At 34.9% G+C, this 17,164-nt stretch overlaps 1 protein-coding gene across 1 annotated transcript in view; it reads left to right on the forward strand.

Annotated features, from left to right (window-relative positions):
- EDRF1 (erythroid differentiation regulatory factor 1) overlaps positions 1 to 13,082 on the forward strand; it is a 33,121-nt gene extending 20,039 nt beyond the window's left edge. The window contains exons 16-25 of the mRNA XM_070945068.1: positions 487 to 675; positions 1,417 to 1,617; positions 2,990 to 3,208; positions 6,475 to 6,698; positions 7,643 to 7,801; positions 8,795 to 8,944; positions 9,087 to 9,240; positions 9,441 to 9,556; positions 9,839 to 10,005; positions 12,758 to 13,082. Coding sequence (XP_070801169.1) covers positions 487 to 675; positions 1,417 to 1,617; positions 2,990 to 3,208; positions 6,475 to 6,698; positions 7,643 to 7,801; positions 8,795 to 8,944; positions 9,087 to 9,240; positions 9,441 to 9,556; positions 9,839 to 10,005; positions 12,758 to 12,923 — 1,745 coding nt within the window. The 3' untranslated portion in view covers positions 12,924 to 13,082. The remainder of the gene's footprint in view (positions 1 to 486; positions 676 to 1,416; positions 1,618 to 2,989; positions 3,209 to 6,474; positions 6,699 to 7,642; positions 7,802 to 8,794; positions 8,945 to 9,086; positions 9,241 to 9,440; positions 9,557 to 9,838; positions 10,006 to 12,757) is intronic.
- The last annotated feature ends 4,082 nt before the right edge of the window (positions 13,083 to 17,164 follow it).

Here is a 17,164-nt window from a genome sequence, read left to right on the forward strand (position 1 = left end):
AGTTAATTTAATAAAAAAAAAAAAAAGCAGACCCTGCACTTGGAGGAAAATGCTATGACAAAAATTCATTATGAGATATTTGAACATTCAGGTACTGTTTTAACAGTAATGTTAGGTTGTTGTAGGTATATTAGTTGTTAAGATATATTTTAAGTACGTGGCTTTAAATAATTTAGTTTGTAGATAGAACATTGTTTTGATCCTATATATTTATTTGATCCTATATATGTTATTGATAAAGTAATAAGCAAAGGTTCTCCGTGCCTTCAAAATTCATGGCACATATTCAGATTGTTTTATAGAAATTGAAAAGTGACCAAAAGCGAAAATAGTTTAATTTGAATAAGGAATCTTACACCAATATTCAAAATGGCTAAAATGCTAATTTGAAACTAAATTGAATTAAAATGCTCATTTAATTTCAAAATGTAATCCTTTTAACTTTTATGTTAAGATTGCTAATCATTCTTTCATGTTCAATTCTAGTGGGGTCATTCCAGGAAGTTAAACATTCCAGTCAGTCAGGAATGATCCCTGGAACCTGGCAATATAAAATGAAACTTCAGCTGATTTTAAAATCTTCAAAGGCTTATTATGTTCTTTCTGATGCTGCTGTGAGTCTTCAGAAATATGGGAGAGCATTACGATACATAAGATTAGCTTTACAGTGTTATGGTAAGTAGGACTTTTATTATATATCTTATATATCTCAGATGTATATTTTTATATCTACTTTAACACTCGTAATTTCGCTATATCTGAGGGTTTTAAACTGGCTGCTTCAGATACAAATTATTTTACAATTTAATTATTTCTAATATCTCTGGAGTGGGCAATCAGCAGGCAGTTTGGTGAAATTTCTTCCTGCCCCTAATCCCCGAAGCCTCCTAGAATGCTCACACCCACCTCAGTTCAACCCTAACCCTTTCAATGAAACAGGGCATCAGTTTAGTAAATGTATAAATAAACCATTGAATTGTAATTCTGATATATTTTTATTTTCTAAAAATGTCTAAGAAAACTGTGGGGAGCCCAGAGGTATTTTATTCCATAAATATGATGCTAGCAGTTTGTTTTACTGCATGCTGTCATCTGATTTGCTATTTTTTTAGATCAAATTATTACAAAATCAAGAGAAGCAATTGGCAGTTCACTGGTACCCGCCATCTGAATATAAATATGGATTCAGGCAATGATATTTGCTACTAGCAAAACATCAGTAAACACTACTCTTAGCACTTGCAATTTATGTAAGCACACTTGATGTTAGAAGTTAGATACATGGATTTTTATTTCTTGAATCTGCCAGAAGGTTTGAGGCTAGAATACTACAGTTCTTCATAATGTGGTTTCTTAGTAATGAGATATTTTAACTTCCAGTTCACCAATATCCTTTCTGATTTTTCCCCCCATTAGATGCATATTGCTGCCTCTTCATGAACATGCTTTCTGAAGTACTCCTATTTCTTTGTCAGAGTTTAACTCTTTGTGGTGATATTCAATTAATGCTGGCCCAGAATGCAAACAACAGAGCTGCATATCTTGAAGAATATAACTTTCAAACAAAAGAAGATCAGGAAATACTGCATAGCCTACATCGAGAGTCTAGCTGTCAAGGTAATCACGACTGCAACCTGAGTGTAACAATATGTCAAGTAGCTCTCCAAAATAAAAGAACTATACTTTTTTTCGGCAGCAATATATTGCCCTTTGAATCATTTTGGTAATAAAATGTCTGGGTCCAGTAAAATAAGCAGTAGCTGTGCCTTTTATTATATAATGTAAGGACTCTTTATATATTTTTTTCTTCAAACAATTTTTAAGGAATTGTTTGAAGCTGATCTCTAGCTAATGTCATTATGAGGGACATGTACACTCCATGTAATTCCAGAATAATTTGACTATTGGTAGTTCTTATTTAATAGTTTAGCTACTGTTCGTAGTTATAAGAGTCATGAAAAAAATAACTTTACGACCATTTTTCACATTTAAGACATGACTTGCATGTCTCTGGAACAAAAGAAAGCTGAAGTAAATCAAAAGGACAGTCCTCATTTAGCAACTGCCTGAGTTACAACAGTAATGGAAAAGTAACTTTATGACTAATCCTTACATTTATGAATTTTGCAGGTCTTGTAAACAAAAGGTGAAGTAATATCATAAACATATTTGTCATTTCACTCAACTGACTTACTGGTCTCAATTGTGGTCTAAACAAGGACTACCTGTAAAGTAAACAGATATAGTTATCTGATATAGATATGTCTATATAGAGATATAGATACAGATATAATAATAATCCAAATGGCTGTAATGATTAGGCTAGTTCAGACTTTTCTAAAATCTGGATGTTCAGGTTCTAATCTGTATTCCAACTGATAGGTAGAACATTGTAATTAACCTTTTATTTGTGATTGCCCATACCAAATTTATAAATGATAATAGACATTGATTTAGAACTTGAATTTTTATATATTATTTAAGCTTTTTTTTGGTCTAAATGGAAAGAATGGAAGGAGTTGGATACAGCTCTAGACAACTTTCAAGAACTGAAGCCATCTTAAAAGATGGTGGCTATGTGAGTCAGAAGGATTCTGCTGACAGTATTGAAAATGATTGAGAGGTACAGCAAAACCTAGAGGGTCATACCCCCTATATTACTTTATAGTGTACTATAGCCACTAGGTTTGGCCACTATGGCCAAAGATTCTATTGCATATAAAATTGGAATGGATCTAAACGTAACTTTAGCTAGAAATATCTAGAACAGAAATGCAATAGTTTTTGTCTTCTTGGTCAACAATGGATTATAGCCTCATTTTCTACATAATAGCTCTTAACAATGTTTTGCATGTACAAATGATAGTGAATGTCTAATTACTAGCTGATTCCAGTAGTTTATCCTCCTTAAATTGTTTTTCAATAGCTTTTCATGTACTTCTATATAGTAAGTATTTGGCAACTTATTATGCTAATTTTTTTCTTGTAGTATTTTCTTGGGCTACTGACCTGTCTACAGATTTGGAATGCCAGCTTTCGGTCAGCTGCAAATGTTATGAGGCAGCTCATGAAATTTTGCTTTTTAGTAATTTAAAAGAGCAGAATCCAGAGCAGTATACCCAAGTGGTGAAGAGAATGGGCAATATTCAAAATGAAATTGGAGTATTTTATATGAACCAAGCTGCTGCTTTACAAAGTGAAAGAGTAGGCAAGTATATTTATATGTGTATGTGTTTATTTTAGCCATGTGTGTAGGTATATATTATACATGTAGGGTTAGTGTAGCTAACCCTTTTATAGCTACACCTGGAACTCATATTTTTAGGATAATTTGCAATGTATATATTCTGTTTCTAGTTCTAGTCTTGGCAACTTAGCTATTGAAATTTGATATTGTAAAATTTTAATGTCATCTATCATATATTTTTAGATTGCTATTTTTGTATCTGTTTTATCTTTTTCCCTTTTTCTTTTCTGTTTTGTTTGAAAAGGCCTTCGGGCTATTCAATAAACTATACTATACTATACTGTTGGTATTTTAAGCCTGGATCTACAATTATCAGAAAACAATCCCAAAAGTAGAAGATAATGCGTTGATTGTGTACAATGTAATTGAGAAACTGTTATGCAGAATTTAATTAAGTATAATTGTAAAGCATTATGAAGTCACTTCCATAAAAGTAGGTGACACTGATTTAATATACATACAGTATTGCTAATTTAGGAAAATAATTGAGAATAAGCCATAGGAGTTGATACTCCTTTGCCTAGTGTTTCTTTCAAATGCCAAGCTGATTTCTTAATCTGGCTGCTAGTTGCACATTAGTGGAAGAAAGCAAAAATAAAATGTATTTTATAATTTTATTTATTTATCTATTTATTAAACTTATATTGCTGCACATCTTGCCAAAGGTGTGTCTCGGTGGACAACAGATAGATTAAACTACATATAAAGGAAACAATGTAAAACATATAAAAATCATTTTAAAAGGTAAATATTATAAAAAACAAAGATATAAACCCTAGGTGAGAATAACTATAAGAATAATAACAGTGAAGCCATCTAAGCAAGTCTTTAGTTCCCTGGGAGCCTCAGGCCTAATATCATAGTGAAGTCTTAAGGGCCTTCCAGAATGTCGAAAGGGTTGGAGTTAAACTAAAATTAGGGGAGGGGGAAAATGTTCCATAAGGTCGATGCCATGGCATGGCAGAGAAGACATGTCTCTTGGGACCTAACTAATGGTACCTGCATCATACCTGCTCTGCCAATTTAATCACAGCTTTTGTTGCTATTCTCTTTTTCTTTCAGGAAGAGAACCAAAAGTTTATTCTTTCACAGTCGGGGTAATATTTAAAAGAATCAGTACAATATTATTGCTTGCAACTGCAAGAAATTAAATAATTCCAAAATAAATAATCCAACTACTTTTGTTGTATGCTTTCTCAGTTACTATTACAAAAGAAAAACAACCAAGTGTAAACATGCCATTTCATTCTTACAATGTAGCCCATATTTTTTCCCTTAATTTTCTATCAAATTTTCCATTAACTTCTTTACTCTCTATCCCCATGGAGTTACTCACAAATTATATGAAATGGAATTTATATAGGTTTCTAATACAAAAGATTAACTACCATATTTTTCAGACTATAAGATGCTCCGGACTATAAGACGCACCTAGCTTTTGGGGAGGAAAACAAGAAAAAAAAAATCTGCCTCTGCCTCCCAGCAATTTGCCTCCTTGCAGCAAACAGCAAACAGCCTTGTCAGCTTCAGCACAGACTGATTTAGCATGAGCAGCTGATTGGTGGTTGGATCGGCCTCCTGGAATACTGACAATCAGCTGTTCCAGCTGCGGGGATCACTGCCGCCTATCGCTACCTCTGCGCGCCCCATTTTCGGCCTCCACACGTTCCATTTTTGGCCTCCCATGTCCCGTTTTCAGCCCATTCCAGGCCGAACAGGACGCACAGAAAACAAGATCAGGTCGAAAATGGGGCGCATGGAAGCCAAAAATGGGGCACGCGGAGGAGGCGATAGGTGGTGGTGATCCCTACAGCCTGGAACAGCTGATTGTCGGTATTCCGGGAGGCCGATCCAACTGCCAATCAGCTCCTCGTGCTAAATCAGGCTGTGCTGAAGCTGACCAGGCTGTTTGCTGTTTGATGCAAGGAGGCAAATTGCTGGGAGGCAGAGGCCGAAGGGTGGGGGCTGGCGGATGGGCGGGGCTTCGGCAACATTTGGTCTATAAGACGCACAGACATTTCCACCCACTTTTGGAGGGGACACATGCGTCTTATAGTCCAAAAAATACGGTACTTCACTGGAATAATAATGCAGGAAGATAGGGACTGTTTTTCGTACCCATGTACCATCCTTCCTGCAGAGAATTCTCAGGACTCCAGGTCACATTATTTCTGGTGGAATTTTACCTACCCCAGATCACACCCTTCCTGTAGGTTGCCTAATACAAATGATTCCAGATTTTTCCCTTCTCAGGCTGCTGTCCTGCCTGGTTTGTTTTCTTTTTCGATTTAATTCTAGTCTCTAATCTTTTCTTCTTCTCATCCTGTTGGTGACACATTTTTAGTTCAGTTTTAGTTCATTAGTTTAGTTTATTTCAGGTTTTCAATCTCATGAATATGAACTTTAGTGTCTCAAACTATTTAGTAGTATCTAAAGCAAAATCTCTTCCTTTTTTTATTAAAAATAGTATTGTTAACTTTCAACAGAAATTCCCATAACCCTGTAGAAAAAAAATCTTACTGTTTATTAGCCATTAACCATATAAATACCAAGCAGAGTTCCATTGCTTTTGTTACACCTGTAAACACTTCTGTGTATATTCTTTGTTTATAATACATATAAGGATGCCTATCTTATGCAAAATGTTCCTAGATTTCATTGAGTTTTTTCATTTATAACTTGATACTATATCTATAGAAAAGATCAAGCAGAATTTGCATCTGTGATCTGATAAATTATGTTTTTAATCAGATCAAAACTTATGGTTTCTATGCTCTTTTTAAAAATAAAATCTGGAAACATTTTAATAACATACATGAGATTGTTAACCTGAAAACATTAAAATTAAATATGCTTTTTGAAGAATATTCTGTTTTAGGAGTAATTTTCCTGTGAAGTCTAAGAATTTATATTTAGATTCTTAGCTATTTATGACTTTCTCACAATCCTGGTAACCATCATGGGACCAAAATGTTCAGGAAGAAAAAAAGTTGGAAACAGCTTTTTAAAAATATTTATTTACTTGTTTTTGTACTGCCATGCTGCTTACTCCTGACAGTTTCCAGTGTGTCTCTTGGAAAACAAAAACATTTGAAATGTTCTTTATGCATTTAAAGTAAACATATTTTTATTTCATTTTCCAGAATGGTGTTCAGATATTTATTCCATATAGTTTTTTTCTGATTTCTTTGAATGAAATGGGTCCCTTTTCTTTTATTCTGTTACAGAGAACAAGATGGTATCTACAGCAGAGCAGCAACTTTGGAAGAAAAGTTTCTCTTTTTTTGAAAAAGGGATTCAGAACTTTGAATCCATTGATGATTCAACCAATGCTGCTCTTCTCTTGTGTAACATGGGAAGGTTAATGCGGATTTGTGCACATGCGCACTGTGCAGTGGGCGGAGACTTCAAAAGAGAATTTTCTCCTGAAGAGGCTCTTTATTATAATAAGGTAAGGCTAGGCCTAAACATTTAAGCGGACTGCAATACATCAATGGAATGTACACTAGAATACAATGTTTGTATACTAATTTTATAATCATGGTATAGGCTTAAGTTTTCAAGTATAGTACGATAATATTAGTATGAACTTCATGCTTATATTTATTATGCAGTTTTATCTTTGCTATGGGCGAGAAATTTATATTAGTATCTACATTTTATCCTGGCAATATTGTTTAAAATCATTCTTTCAAACTTACAACTCCTTTAAAAATTTTAATAGGTTTTTAATAAAATATGGATAGGCAGCTTTTATTGTTCTTGATTCAGATTGTTTTTCCACTGGATTATTTATATTAGTAACTACTCACATTGGGGCTTTGCATTGTAACTTTAGATAAATATGTTGTGGAAGCCCAAATAGCTCTTTACTTTGTCTTTTTCTACATTCTTTCCTTAATAGAAAACAGTCACAAGGGAACTATAGAACATAGGTTTTTTTAAGTGTAATGAACACTTTCGGTATAAAATCCTGATTTGTGATCATAAAAGGATATTGCTTTGGATATATAAGAATTTACACTGACTCTTTCATTGATTAATATTTGAAAACTTGATAAATTGTGAAAATATTTTCAGAATCCAGAATGTATAGAGAGATTTAAAAGCAAAGTAATATTCCGTAACTTGTGACTCTTTGATATACTCAGATATCCAAAATCCCAGGTATTCCTATTTCCAAAGGCTAGGAATTCTATAGTCCTTTATATCTGGATAATTCCACATCCAGAAACTCTGGACAACAGTCCTCTTAATATAATTCTATTTATACTTAGCGTTAAAAATCAGCCCACACTATTGACTGCCTTTTGTGAGACTTAACAATAATATTACTATTACTGGTTTCCATACATCTGTAAATGTCTCATATTCCATAATTATTAAATCTTATAGGCTGTTGATTATTATCTGAAGGCCTTACGATCATTGAACAAAAGAGAAGTTCATCCAGCTGTTTGGGATTCTGTCAACTGGGAACTGTCCACTACCTATTTTACCATGGCAACTCTGCTGCAAGACTATGCACCACTATCTAGGAAAGCTCAGGAACAGGTATCAGATTTCACCTGATTATTGAATATCAACTATTGTTTTACCAATGGGTAAATAATGAGGATGTATATATATGGTTTGTTAAATGCCACAATAATATGATTGTTTGTTATTGAATGGCTGTGTTGCTTCTCTGTTAAGCTTCCATCAAATAGTTCTACAGAATTTAAACTAAAGTTTAAAACAATTAAATTAAAACTGTATTGTAATATACAGACTTAAAAAGAATGAAAAAACTGATATAGTGATGAATCTTGATGAAAATTATTAATGATTTCTGACACAAAAACAAGACAAAAAATAATAATACAAGGTTGCAATAAATAAGGAAGGCTATATTCAGATAACGATTCCTTAGAAATCCCATTGATAGGATTATGAACAGGATTCTCAAAGAGCTCTGTGATTGGATTGGTACACTTGGGACAATTTTTCCAAGAGATTGGTGGGCCCCCCATTATTTAAGACAGAAATGCACAATCTGAAATCCTTTTCAGAGCCCCATGGACCTTGAAGCTGGTTCAATAATTTCTACTGAATTGCAAATACTGTATGATAAAAAGGGGCAAATTATATATGTAGTGAGTATTCACTTTAACTGCATTCGGTTAATGTAATTTAATTGTAAATAAGCATTCCGTAATTCTAAATGAAATCAGATCAAGTGTTATTATTTTGTCCTGACAACACTGACCATGCTTTAGAATGTCATGCCATTCACCTTATGTCATGGTCAGCTATGGAAACCTGGAAGGAAATTCAGGGAAATCAATATCACTTTGTGTCTCTCTCTGACATAGGTCATTCTTGTGGGATTACCGATGCAGTTTCAATGGTGAACCTAGGCCTGAAAATAGATTTAATGTGATATCATTGGGAGACAAATTATATGATCACTGTCAAGCCTTATTACACTTTATCATTTTGGACAGGACTATAAATCTATAAGTTGAATAGATTTTAATTCGAAAGTTTTTCTTTTGTGTATTTTAGATAGAAAAAGAAGTTAGTGAATCAATGATGAAATCTTTGAAATACTGTGATGTTGAGTTAGTGACTACAAGACAACCTCTTTGCCAGTACCGGGCAGCCACAATTCACCACAGGTTGGCTTCCATGTACCACAGCTGTTTGAGAAATCAGGTATTTTCTCCAAAATTGCATGGTTACATGGTCTTTCTGTGAATGTGTATGCTTATAAATGTGTATGTTGGTAAAATGCCTAATATAAAACACTGGTTGTTATTATCTTGAATTGATTTGTCAAACTATGTTATTGATGAAGGTTGGGGATGAGCATCAGCGTAAACAGCACAGGATACTGGTTGATCTTCATTACAGTAAAGCCGTGAAGTTTTTTCAGCTCTTGAAGGATGCACCATGTGAACTTCTCCGCGTGCAATTGGAAAGAGTGGCGTTTGCTGAATTTCAGATGACAAGTAAGTAAATTAAATTAAAGAATTTCCTAATTTAGAGTACAATCCTATTTTAAATTGATGAGTAGTTTTCTGAGAACCTATTGGTGGTGGCTTTGAACAAAATGTTTGCAGTATGTGTTCAAAAAGAACATTTGTAGATTCTTATTTTGGGGCAGGGCAGTGATGAACTATTTATGTTGCTTACTTTCTGATTCTACTAGGTCAGAATAGCAGCACCGGAAAACTAAAGACTTTGTCTGGGGCCTTAGATATAATGATTCAATGCCGGTCTGTTTTTCAATCTATCAGGAAAGAGCTTGGTGCTGATTGTGAACAGGTAACTATTACTTTTCATATTTGCATATTATGATTGGATTTGCTTGCATATTATATTGTATATCATGTTTTGTCAAAGTATCAAAGTTCATATTTGTTACAAAAAGTTCATATATCAAAGTTGATATTTGTTATAAAAAGATGTTTTATAAAAAGGTTCAATTTTATCGCTTCACTTTAAGTAATTTTTCTAAAATTGTAATATAGAGTTCTGACTGTAGAAGTGCACCTAATAAAATTTGTATGGATATTACAGTAATTCCTTAACACCCTTTTTGTTTAGAAATGTGTTGATGACTCAAACAATGCTGAGAGAGTTCCTGTTGAAGATCCATCTACTAACCTTAATAAAGAAGAAGTATTGAAGCTCCTTAGTATATTTGAATCTCGATTGTCTTTCCTCCTTCTTCAGTTCATCAAGTTGCTTTCATCAACCAAGAAAAAAACTGGGTAAATGCCAGAATATTGTGTTATTTTCATTTAACTCTACTCCAAACCATGGAGAAATTTCTTTAAATGTGAATTTGAATTACTGGCTTGGTATCAGTACTCTTAAATAGAAATCCTAGAATAGTTTTACAAACTCTGGAGAGTTACCTCCTGCTCTTTTATGTGTGTTCTGTATATGTGGTCATATTTTAGGAGGCACAAACAGTTGGGTAAACTTCATTTTAGTGTTTCATATTCATTTACTCCATGTTGTCTAATGTGAACCTTGTTAAGTGAGGAAATGCTTGTTTATCTATCTTTCAAGATACTACATATATTCTGTTGAACATAGAAGATTTAGATAGGAACTGAAGATAAAGAAAAAGGGTATTACCCTTTTTTCAGGTATCTATATGGAATGCGGTGGCTCAGTGCCTAAGACGCTGAGCTTGTCGATCAAAAGGTCAGCAGTTCAGTGATTTGAATCCCTAGTACCACATAACGGGGTAAACTCTCGTTACTTGTCCCAGCTTCTGCCAACCTAGCAGTTCGAAAGCACGTAAAAAATGCAAGTAGAAAAATAGGGACAACCTTTGGTGGGAATGTAACAGCGTTCTGTGCACCTTTGGCGTTTAGTCATGCCGGCCACATGACCATGGAGAAGTCTTCGGACAGCACTGGCTCTTCAGCTTTGAAACGGAGATGAGCACTGCGCCCTAGAGTCAGGAATGACTAGCACATATGTGCGAGGGGAACCTTTACCTTTACCTTTATATGTATTAGACAAATTCTGATTTCTTTCATATGTGCTTAATTCATATATATTTCATATGGGGTACCAATGGATAAAGGTAATAAATTACATGCTTTTGTTGTGTAGTTTACTGAATCTCAGAGCTGTTATATCAAGTGATGAAAGTTTTTGTTTTTAGCATTAAGCTCTTATTATTTTGATTCCACCAAATGGGGGGAAAGCTGTCAATGTTTTTTTTATAAGAAGGGAAAGGAAAGTAGATACTCTGCAATCTTGCCAGGAAAAAGTCAATAATCAATTTAAAACTGACAATGTTAGCATTCCAGGACAAAAGATATCCATAAAGAAAAGGAGATGAATGTATGGCAGGTTGAAATTGTAATAGAAGGTTCACAGGAATTGTATTAGAATTTCTAAGTCTCCACAAGATGGCAATATAAATACAGAACATAAAGAAAATAATTCCTATTTCAAAATTAATGCATTTGTTATATAACCTGTTGATAGCAATAATTGCTCTAATTCTATTGGTACTAGTAGTAATAGAATATACTGGTACTATGGTAATAGAAGTTTATTGTACCTGACCATAGTTTTAGAAGTTTGAAATTTTCATTTGGGGCAGGTGAAGGAGAACTAAAATCAGTATTTTTTTTCAAAGAATATGACATAAATCATCAGCTGTATTATACTTTTCTCATTAAAACATGTTTTAATTAATCATTAAAGCAGAAAGACCATATAGGTAGTCCTTGTTAACAACTGCCTCATATTATATGACCCATCCTCATAACTACGCCCTTTGCAGGTCTGTAAAGCAAATCAAGATAATAAATCCAGTTGTGGTTTTACTTAGTAACCACTTCACATCGCCACCAAGCTGATTCCAATTGTGGTCTCTAAATAAGGACCACTTGTACTTTTGTGATATTTTTGAACTCTTTAATTATGACTGATATTATAACACTTCTGCGTGCCAGCAGTGAACAGCCATGATAGCAGGATTGCCAGTAGTTCTGTGGTTTGGGACTTGGTAACTAAATTTAAGTTTTAGGTTTGTGAAATTTTAATCAGCATGTCGTATTGTATTTTAGGGAGATAGATGGTGGAATATTACCCTGGTTTGCATCTGCATTTATATAATTTGATAACTTGCACATGTCAACAGAGTCCATTTAGAACAGTTTTCATGCTGTGACATTGAACTTATTGAAACATTCACGTGACAATGTGATTGTCAAACCCCGAAACCCCGGGATTTGCAATACCGGGGGTGGGAAGGAGCTCCTGCACCGGTGATGGTAGGTGGAGACTTGGTGGCTGCAGTGGTATGTCAAAGAACACCACGAATCAGCTGTGCCCCATTGTAAGCCTCATAGAAAATAAATAAAAGGACAAAAGGCACATTTTAAATTTAAATTCCTTTCGACTACCGTATTTTTCGGAGTATAAGATGCACCTTCCCCCCCCCCAGGTTGCTATTGTTACATGACTCTCAATATATTTTAAATTGATAATTAGAAGAACAATTCTGGATATTCTGATAGTATTATTGGAATTAGAATTGTATAACTGGTAAATATAATAATTTAGGCTGTTGCTTCTGTTGCCAAGCGTTAATTCTTTAATTGCTTCTTGTATTGAGTGAAAATATTTGCGGAAAATATCTGCTTTCTTATTAAAAAGGATGGGAAAGAAACATGCAAATAGATGTCTTCAGTTAACTTTCTATATGGATGCATTTCTGAAAGAAAGTTTTTGATCCAATAAATTGCCACCAAAATGAAGCTTTCTCGCCCCTAGAAAAACTGTTTTTGGGGTTTGGACAACTTTTAGAAGCAGTATGAGATGTGACTCAAAAACCTTCAGTGGGGGAAAAATTTATGTAAATTAGGGAACTCTCCCTCTTGAACAAACGGAAGTGTCTCTTGTTCCTATTGATGTGCTGTAGCAAAGACAGTATTTTTCAGAGTTCTTTATGCATTTGGATAACGTCTGTTCCACTCTACTTTTCTCTAGCGGTAAAGATGAAGAAAACCTTAAGGTGAATAAGTATGCTTACTCACTTCTCTTGCGATCAGCAGCAAATAAAAATCTAACTTTACTGGAAAGAACAGACGTTATTTTAAACATACTGCAACAGCTGACTCAGGACAATGAAGGAAATAATCTGGGAATTCAATGATCCACCTTAATGCTGGCATACTGCATTGTGGTAAATCAGTGCCTTGATCAAAATGGAATGTGTGCTTTTGTCCAATATGGACTGCTTGATTTTATTTATATTGTTACATATTTAAGATTGTACAGTTGGAAAAATAAACTTTGACCATTATTCTTTAAATGTCACTGTAAGAGGTGTTTTTTTGGTTTATTATATTTGTTTGTTAAATATGTTTGCCACCTATCTCGCCATGGGGCTGCTCTAGGACGCTTGAAGTAATAAAAAAGAAGAAAAATGAAAAGATGTGTGGAAGACAGAAGAGAAATAATAGAGCAGGGGTGTCAAACTCACGTCACGGTGGCGTCATGTGATGTATCGGGACCTTCCCCTTCGCTAAAATCGGTGTGGCCAGTACGTGACGCATCCAGCCCCATGGGCCGGGAGTTTGACAACCCTGTAATAGAGCAATAAAGTAACAATGACAGAGGAACACAATGAGAATAAATACATCAATATGATAACAAAAAGGTGAAGAGCAGAAAGCAAGAGGGAGAGGGAGAGTCTGCCATCAATCTAGCAGCCACCCCCAATGTGAGACACACCCATTTGGTCCCCAGACCCACCAGCAGAGGCAGGTCTTCAGGCCTTTGCAGAAGGATAGAAGGGAGGGGGCAGAATTTACTTTAGCAGGGATCCTTTAATGATCTGTGGTCCTTTAATGACCTGTGGACTTCAACTCCTAGAATTTCTGAGCCAGGATGGCTGGCATAGGAATACTGGGAGTTGAAATCCACAAGTCAGTAAGGGGCCATAGTTCCCCATCTCTGCCTTATTAGAGGGGGAAGCGTTCCAGAGGGTGGGTGCTGCAGCAGAGAAGGCTCTTCTCTATCCTACTAGTCGGAGTTCTTTGACTGACAGGATCCAAAGTCTGCCCTCTGTTGGCATGGATAGGATGGGCTTGTCCTAGCGGGATAAGGCAGTTCATTATTTATCAAATTTATATGGCCGCGCAGGTGGCAAAAGTGGGTGGTGTATAACAATTAAACTATGTATAAAAAGATCAATGATTACAAATGTAAAATAATCGTTATTAAAATATAAAAAACCACCAGGCACAATTGAGTGAATATTTACCAGTGTCCTTGGGTCCCCAAACCTGAAGACGTAGTTAGGTCTTGGGAGACTTCCAGAATATTAAGAGGGATGGAGCTAACTTCACTTCAGGGGAAAGAATGTTGCATAAGGCAGATGAACTGTTTTGCATTTCAGCCACCATTTTTTTCCAGAAATGCGAATAAAGTTGTATATTAAAATGTGTTTTATTGAAAATGAGTCCTATAGGCTAGGATATTATTACTTTTGTTTTGTGTTCCTGTTGCCTACTCTTCCCAAAAGCAACATTTGTATTTTACAGAGTTAGCAATGATAGCATTTATTGCAACCTAATGGCACCTTAGCTACTTCGTTTAGGATATTTTGGTCTATATCTATTTTGCACTAGTAGACACCTCTGAAATTTTCATAGTGTCACAGATGCCTCACTAAAAATTTCCCATGGCTAATTATAATTTGTCAGGCATGCCTGCTAAAATATAAATTTGTGCAGGAACCTAAATAAACGGCAAAAGTAGGGCAATTGTCCAAGCGGAAAAACACAAGCCTGTTTACCATGAGGTTATTTAATAACAGCTGCTTTCATTTGTGTTGTAGTGGAGAAGTTCACATGTTAAAATGACAAAACAATATTATGAATCTATTTACCAGCACAATTCTTGCAGCAAGTTACCCCTTGGGGGTCCCTGAGGTGTATTGCTTCAAACTTCTGTTGTAAGGTCTGGTCAGTACAATTCTGCCCATGTAGCAATTCAGCATACGCAAGCCGGATATTGTGTGGCCTCTTTTCTGTCATATCCATGGTTTTATAGATTAAACATTCAATACTTTTCTGTCATTTTGAAGATAAGCCCGCCATTTTTGACCTAGCCCTTTCACTGATTTTCTTCTCCTATGTAGTTTTCTTCTTCTATGTAGTTTGTCAACCAATATTCATGCCCAACTTTCATTTTTCTGTCTTAATTTCTCATCTACTGCCACCCTCCGATGTTTAGGTTATCATTCTTTGTCTCTTTGTTATTACCCCAGCTTTCTTTTTTTCCTCTTTTTTAAATGACAGTTTCAGTAAATGTCTAAAAAATATTTTTAGAAGTGTCTCTAGACCATCTTTCAATCAGAAACATCATATTGTCCATGTTTTAAAAATATTTTAAGTGGAAAAATCAAGATAATTATTTAAATAGTGTGAGTGGAATACTAGCTAAAAATCGAGGTGACTATAGATACATTTCCAGCAATAGGTCCTGAGCACATATGTGCAATTTGGGTTCTGTATAGTTATTCAGCCCACTTGGGGGGGGGCATTTCCTTACTCCACTCCTATTTTAATATTTTAAATAGATATATTGAACTTTAGAGGCTAAGCATATTTGTGTAGCTTTACCCAAATTCTCCCAACTAAAAAAAGCCAAAAAAAAAAAAAAATCACCCCATCCCATTCCACTGTCTCAACCACATCTTTTGTCTCAAAAAATTAACTTTCAGAGGTGGGGGGAAATACCCACCCATGTGTAACATACTCAAGGCATTATAGCTTCTGTTTTTTTTAAAAAAAAAATGGAGGCTAAATTTTAATCATCATGTCTGGGAATTATTGCCTCATTGCTTAATCCAATATTCAATGCTGCCTTTAAATTGTTAATTTTTCTTTTTCCTTGGGCCAACTTCTGTTATTATTTTGTCCTTTTCTGAATGCTTCCCACATAAAATGTTTAAAAAATGGTTATGAGATTTCACTATATATTCGTGTGGTGTAGAATCATTTAACAGAATTCCTAATCTTATCTCTGAAGTCCTAGTTACTCATTGCCCTAATTTGCATTCTGACAGCTGTTTCTCTGCTCCTGGAGACTGGAGAATACTTTGGACAGCTATCAATGCAGTTTTGGCAGAAATCAACCCCTTTCTTAGGCGATTGAAGAGATGCAAGCTACTTAATTCAAATTAAGTACTGTAATTAATATCTATTTGACAAACTAATTCATAATGGTTGTATTATAGTTAGCGTCCTATGTACCTAGTTACAGCATTAACAAACCAATCCTTTGAAGCAACAGATTCCTTAAATTGGCTTGCAAATTTTGGAAGCAATCTAAACAGGAACCTCTTAGATGCATTTTATCATCACTGATAAATATATTAATTCGCAGAAGATTAAATGTAACCTATTTTTTCTCCTTAACAGCAATTCTTGCTTCACCAAGTGTTAAACAGAAGACTTTTTTAAAAACAGCAGATGGTAATGCCCCCGACACAAATAAAACTGCTTTGGACCATAGTTCTATTACTATCCCTGTGTCTTATGTTTCATTCTCATGAGATTGAAAATGAGATTCTCATTTTCAGTAGAAAATGTGTATGTAAATGAAATACGTTCAAGCCAGGGGTGAAATGCTCCTGGTACGGACCGGATCACCCGATCCGGTAGCGATAGCAGCAGGTGATTCGGAGAACCAGTAGCAAACATCCCTGTGGCTTTTTAAAAAAAAAATTAAAAGCATTTTTTCTACAAACTCTCTGGCCAAAAAATGCTTTTAAAAGTTAAAAAAAAGCCTCTGATGATCACTCGTGTCAGCTGGGATCGTCAGAGGCTTTTAAAAGCATTTTTTTTTACAACCTCTTCGGCTGAAGAGGTTGTAGAAAAAATGGTTTTAAAAGTAAGGGGGAAAAAGTTGGCCACACCCACCTAGTCACATTACCCCCACCCTCCCACCAAGCCATGCCCACAGAACCGTAGTATCAAATTTTACATTTCACCAAGGGTTCAAGCTAACAGATCCCTCTAACTTTTGTTGTTAAAATGGACACCCCAACACCTTCAAAGATTATTGTAGGTTTTAAAATGTAGTAAAACAACACTGAAATTATATACCATTATTGAAAGTCTTATTATTTCTGCCCTTTAACGAAATGTTAGCATCTTCATTAGGCAGCCAGCTGTTCCTTTAACCTTATTAAGTAGCAACTACTATTTCTTCTCCAAACAATATTTGCTGAAATAATGCTTTTTATAATACGTGGATTTTAAAGAGTGAGATATTAAATTATGAATAAGAAAGTTATCTTGCCTTTGAAATGCAGCCGATAATGCAGTTTAATGTGTGGCTCTTATGTAACTTGTATTTGAGGAGTTGACTTGAAAAGGGTTT

Source organism: Pituophis catenifer, unplaced genomic scaffold, assembly GCF_029215685.1.
Source record: "Pituophis catenifer annectens isolate HBS135680 unplaced genomic scaffold, rPitCat1.0.hap2 SCAF_6, whole genome shotgun sequence".
Classification (NCBI taxonomy): Eukaryota; Metazoa; Chordata; class Lepidosauria; order Squamata; family Colubridae; genus Pituophis; species Pituophis catenifer.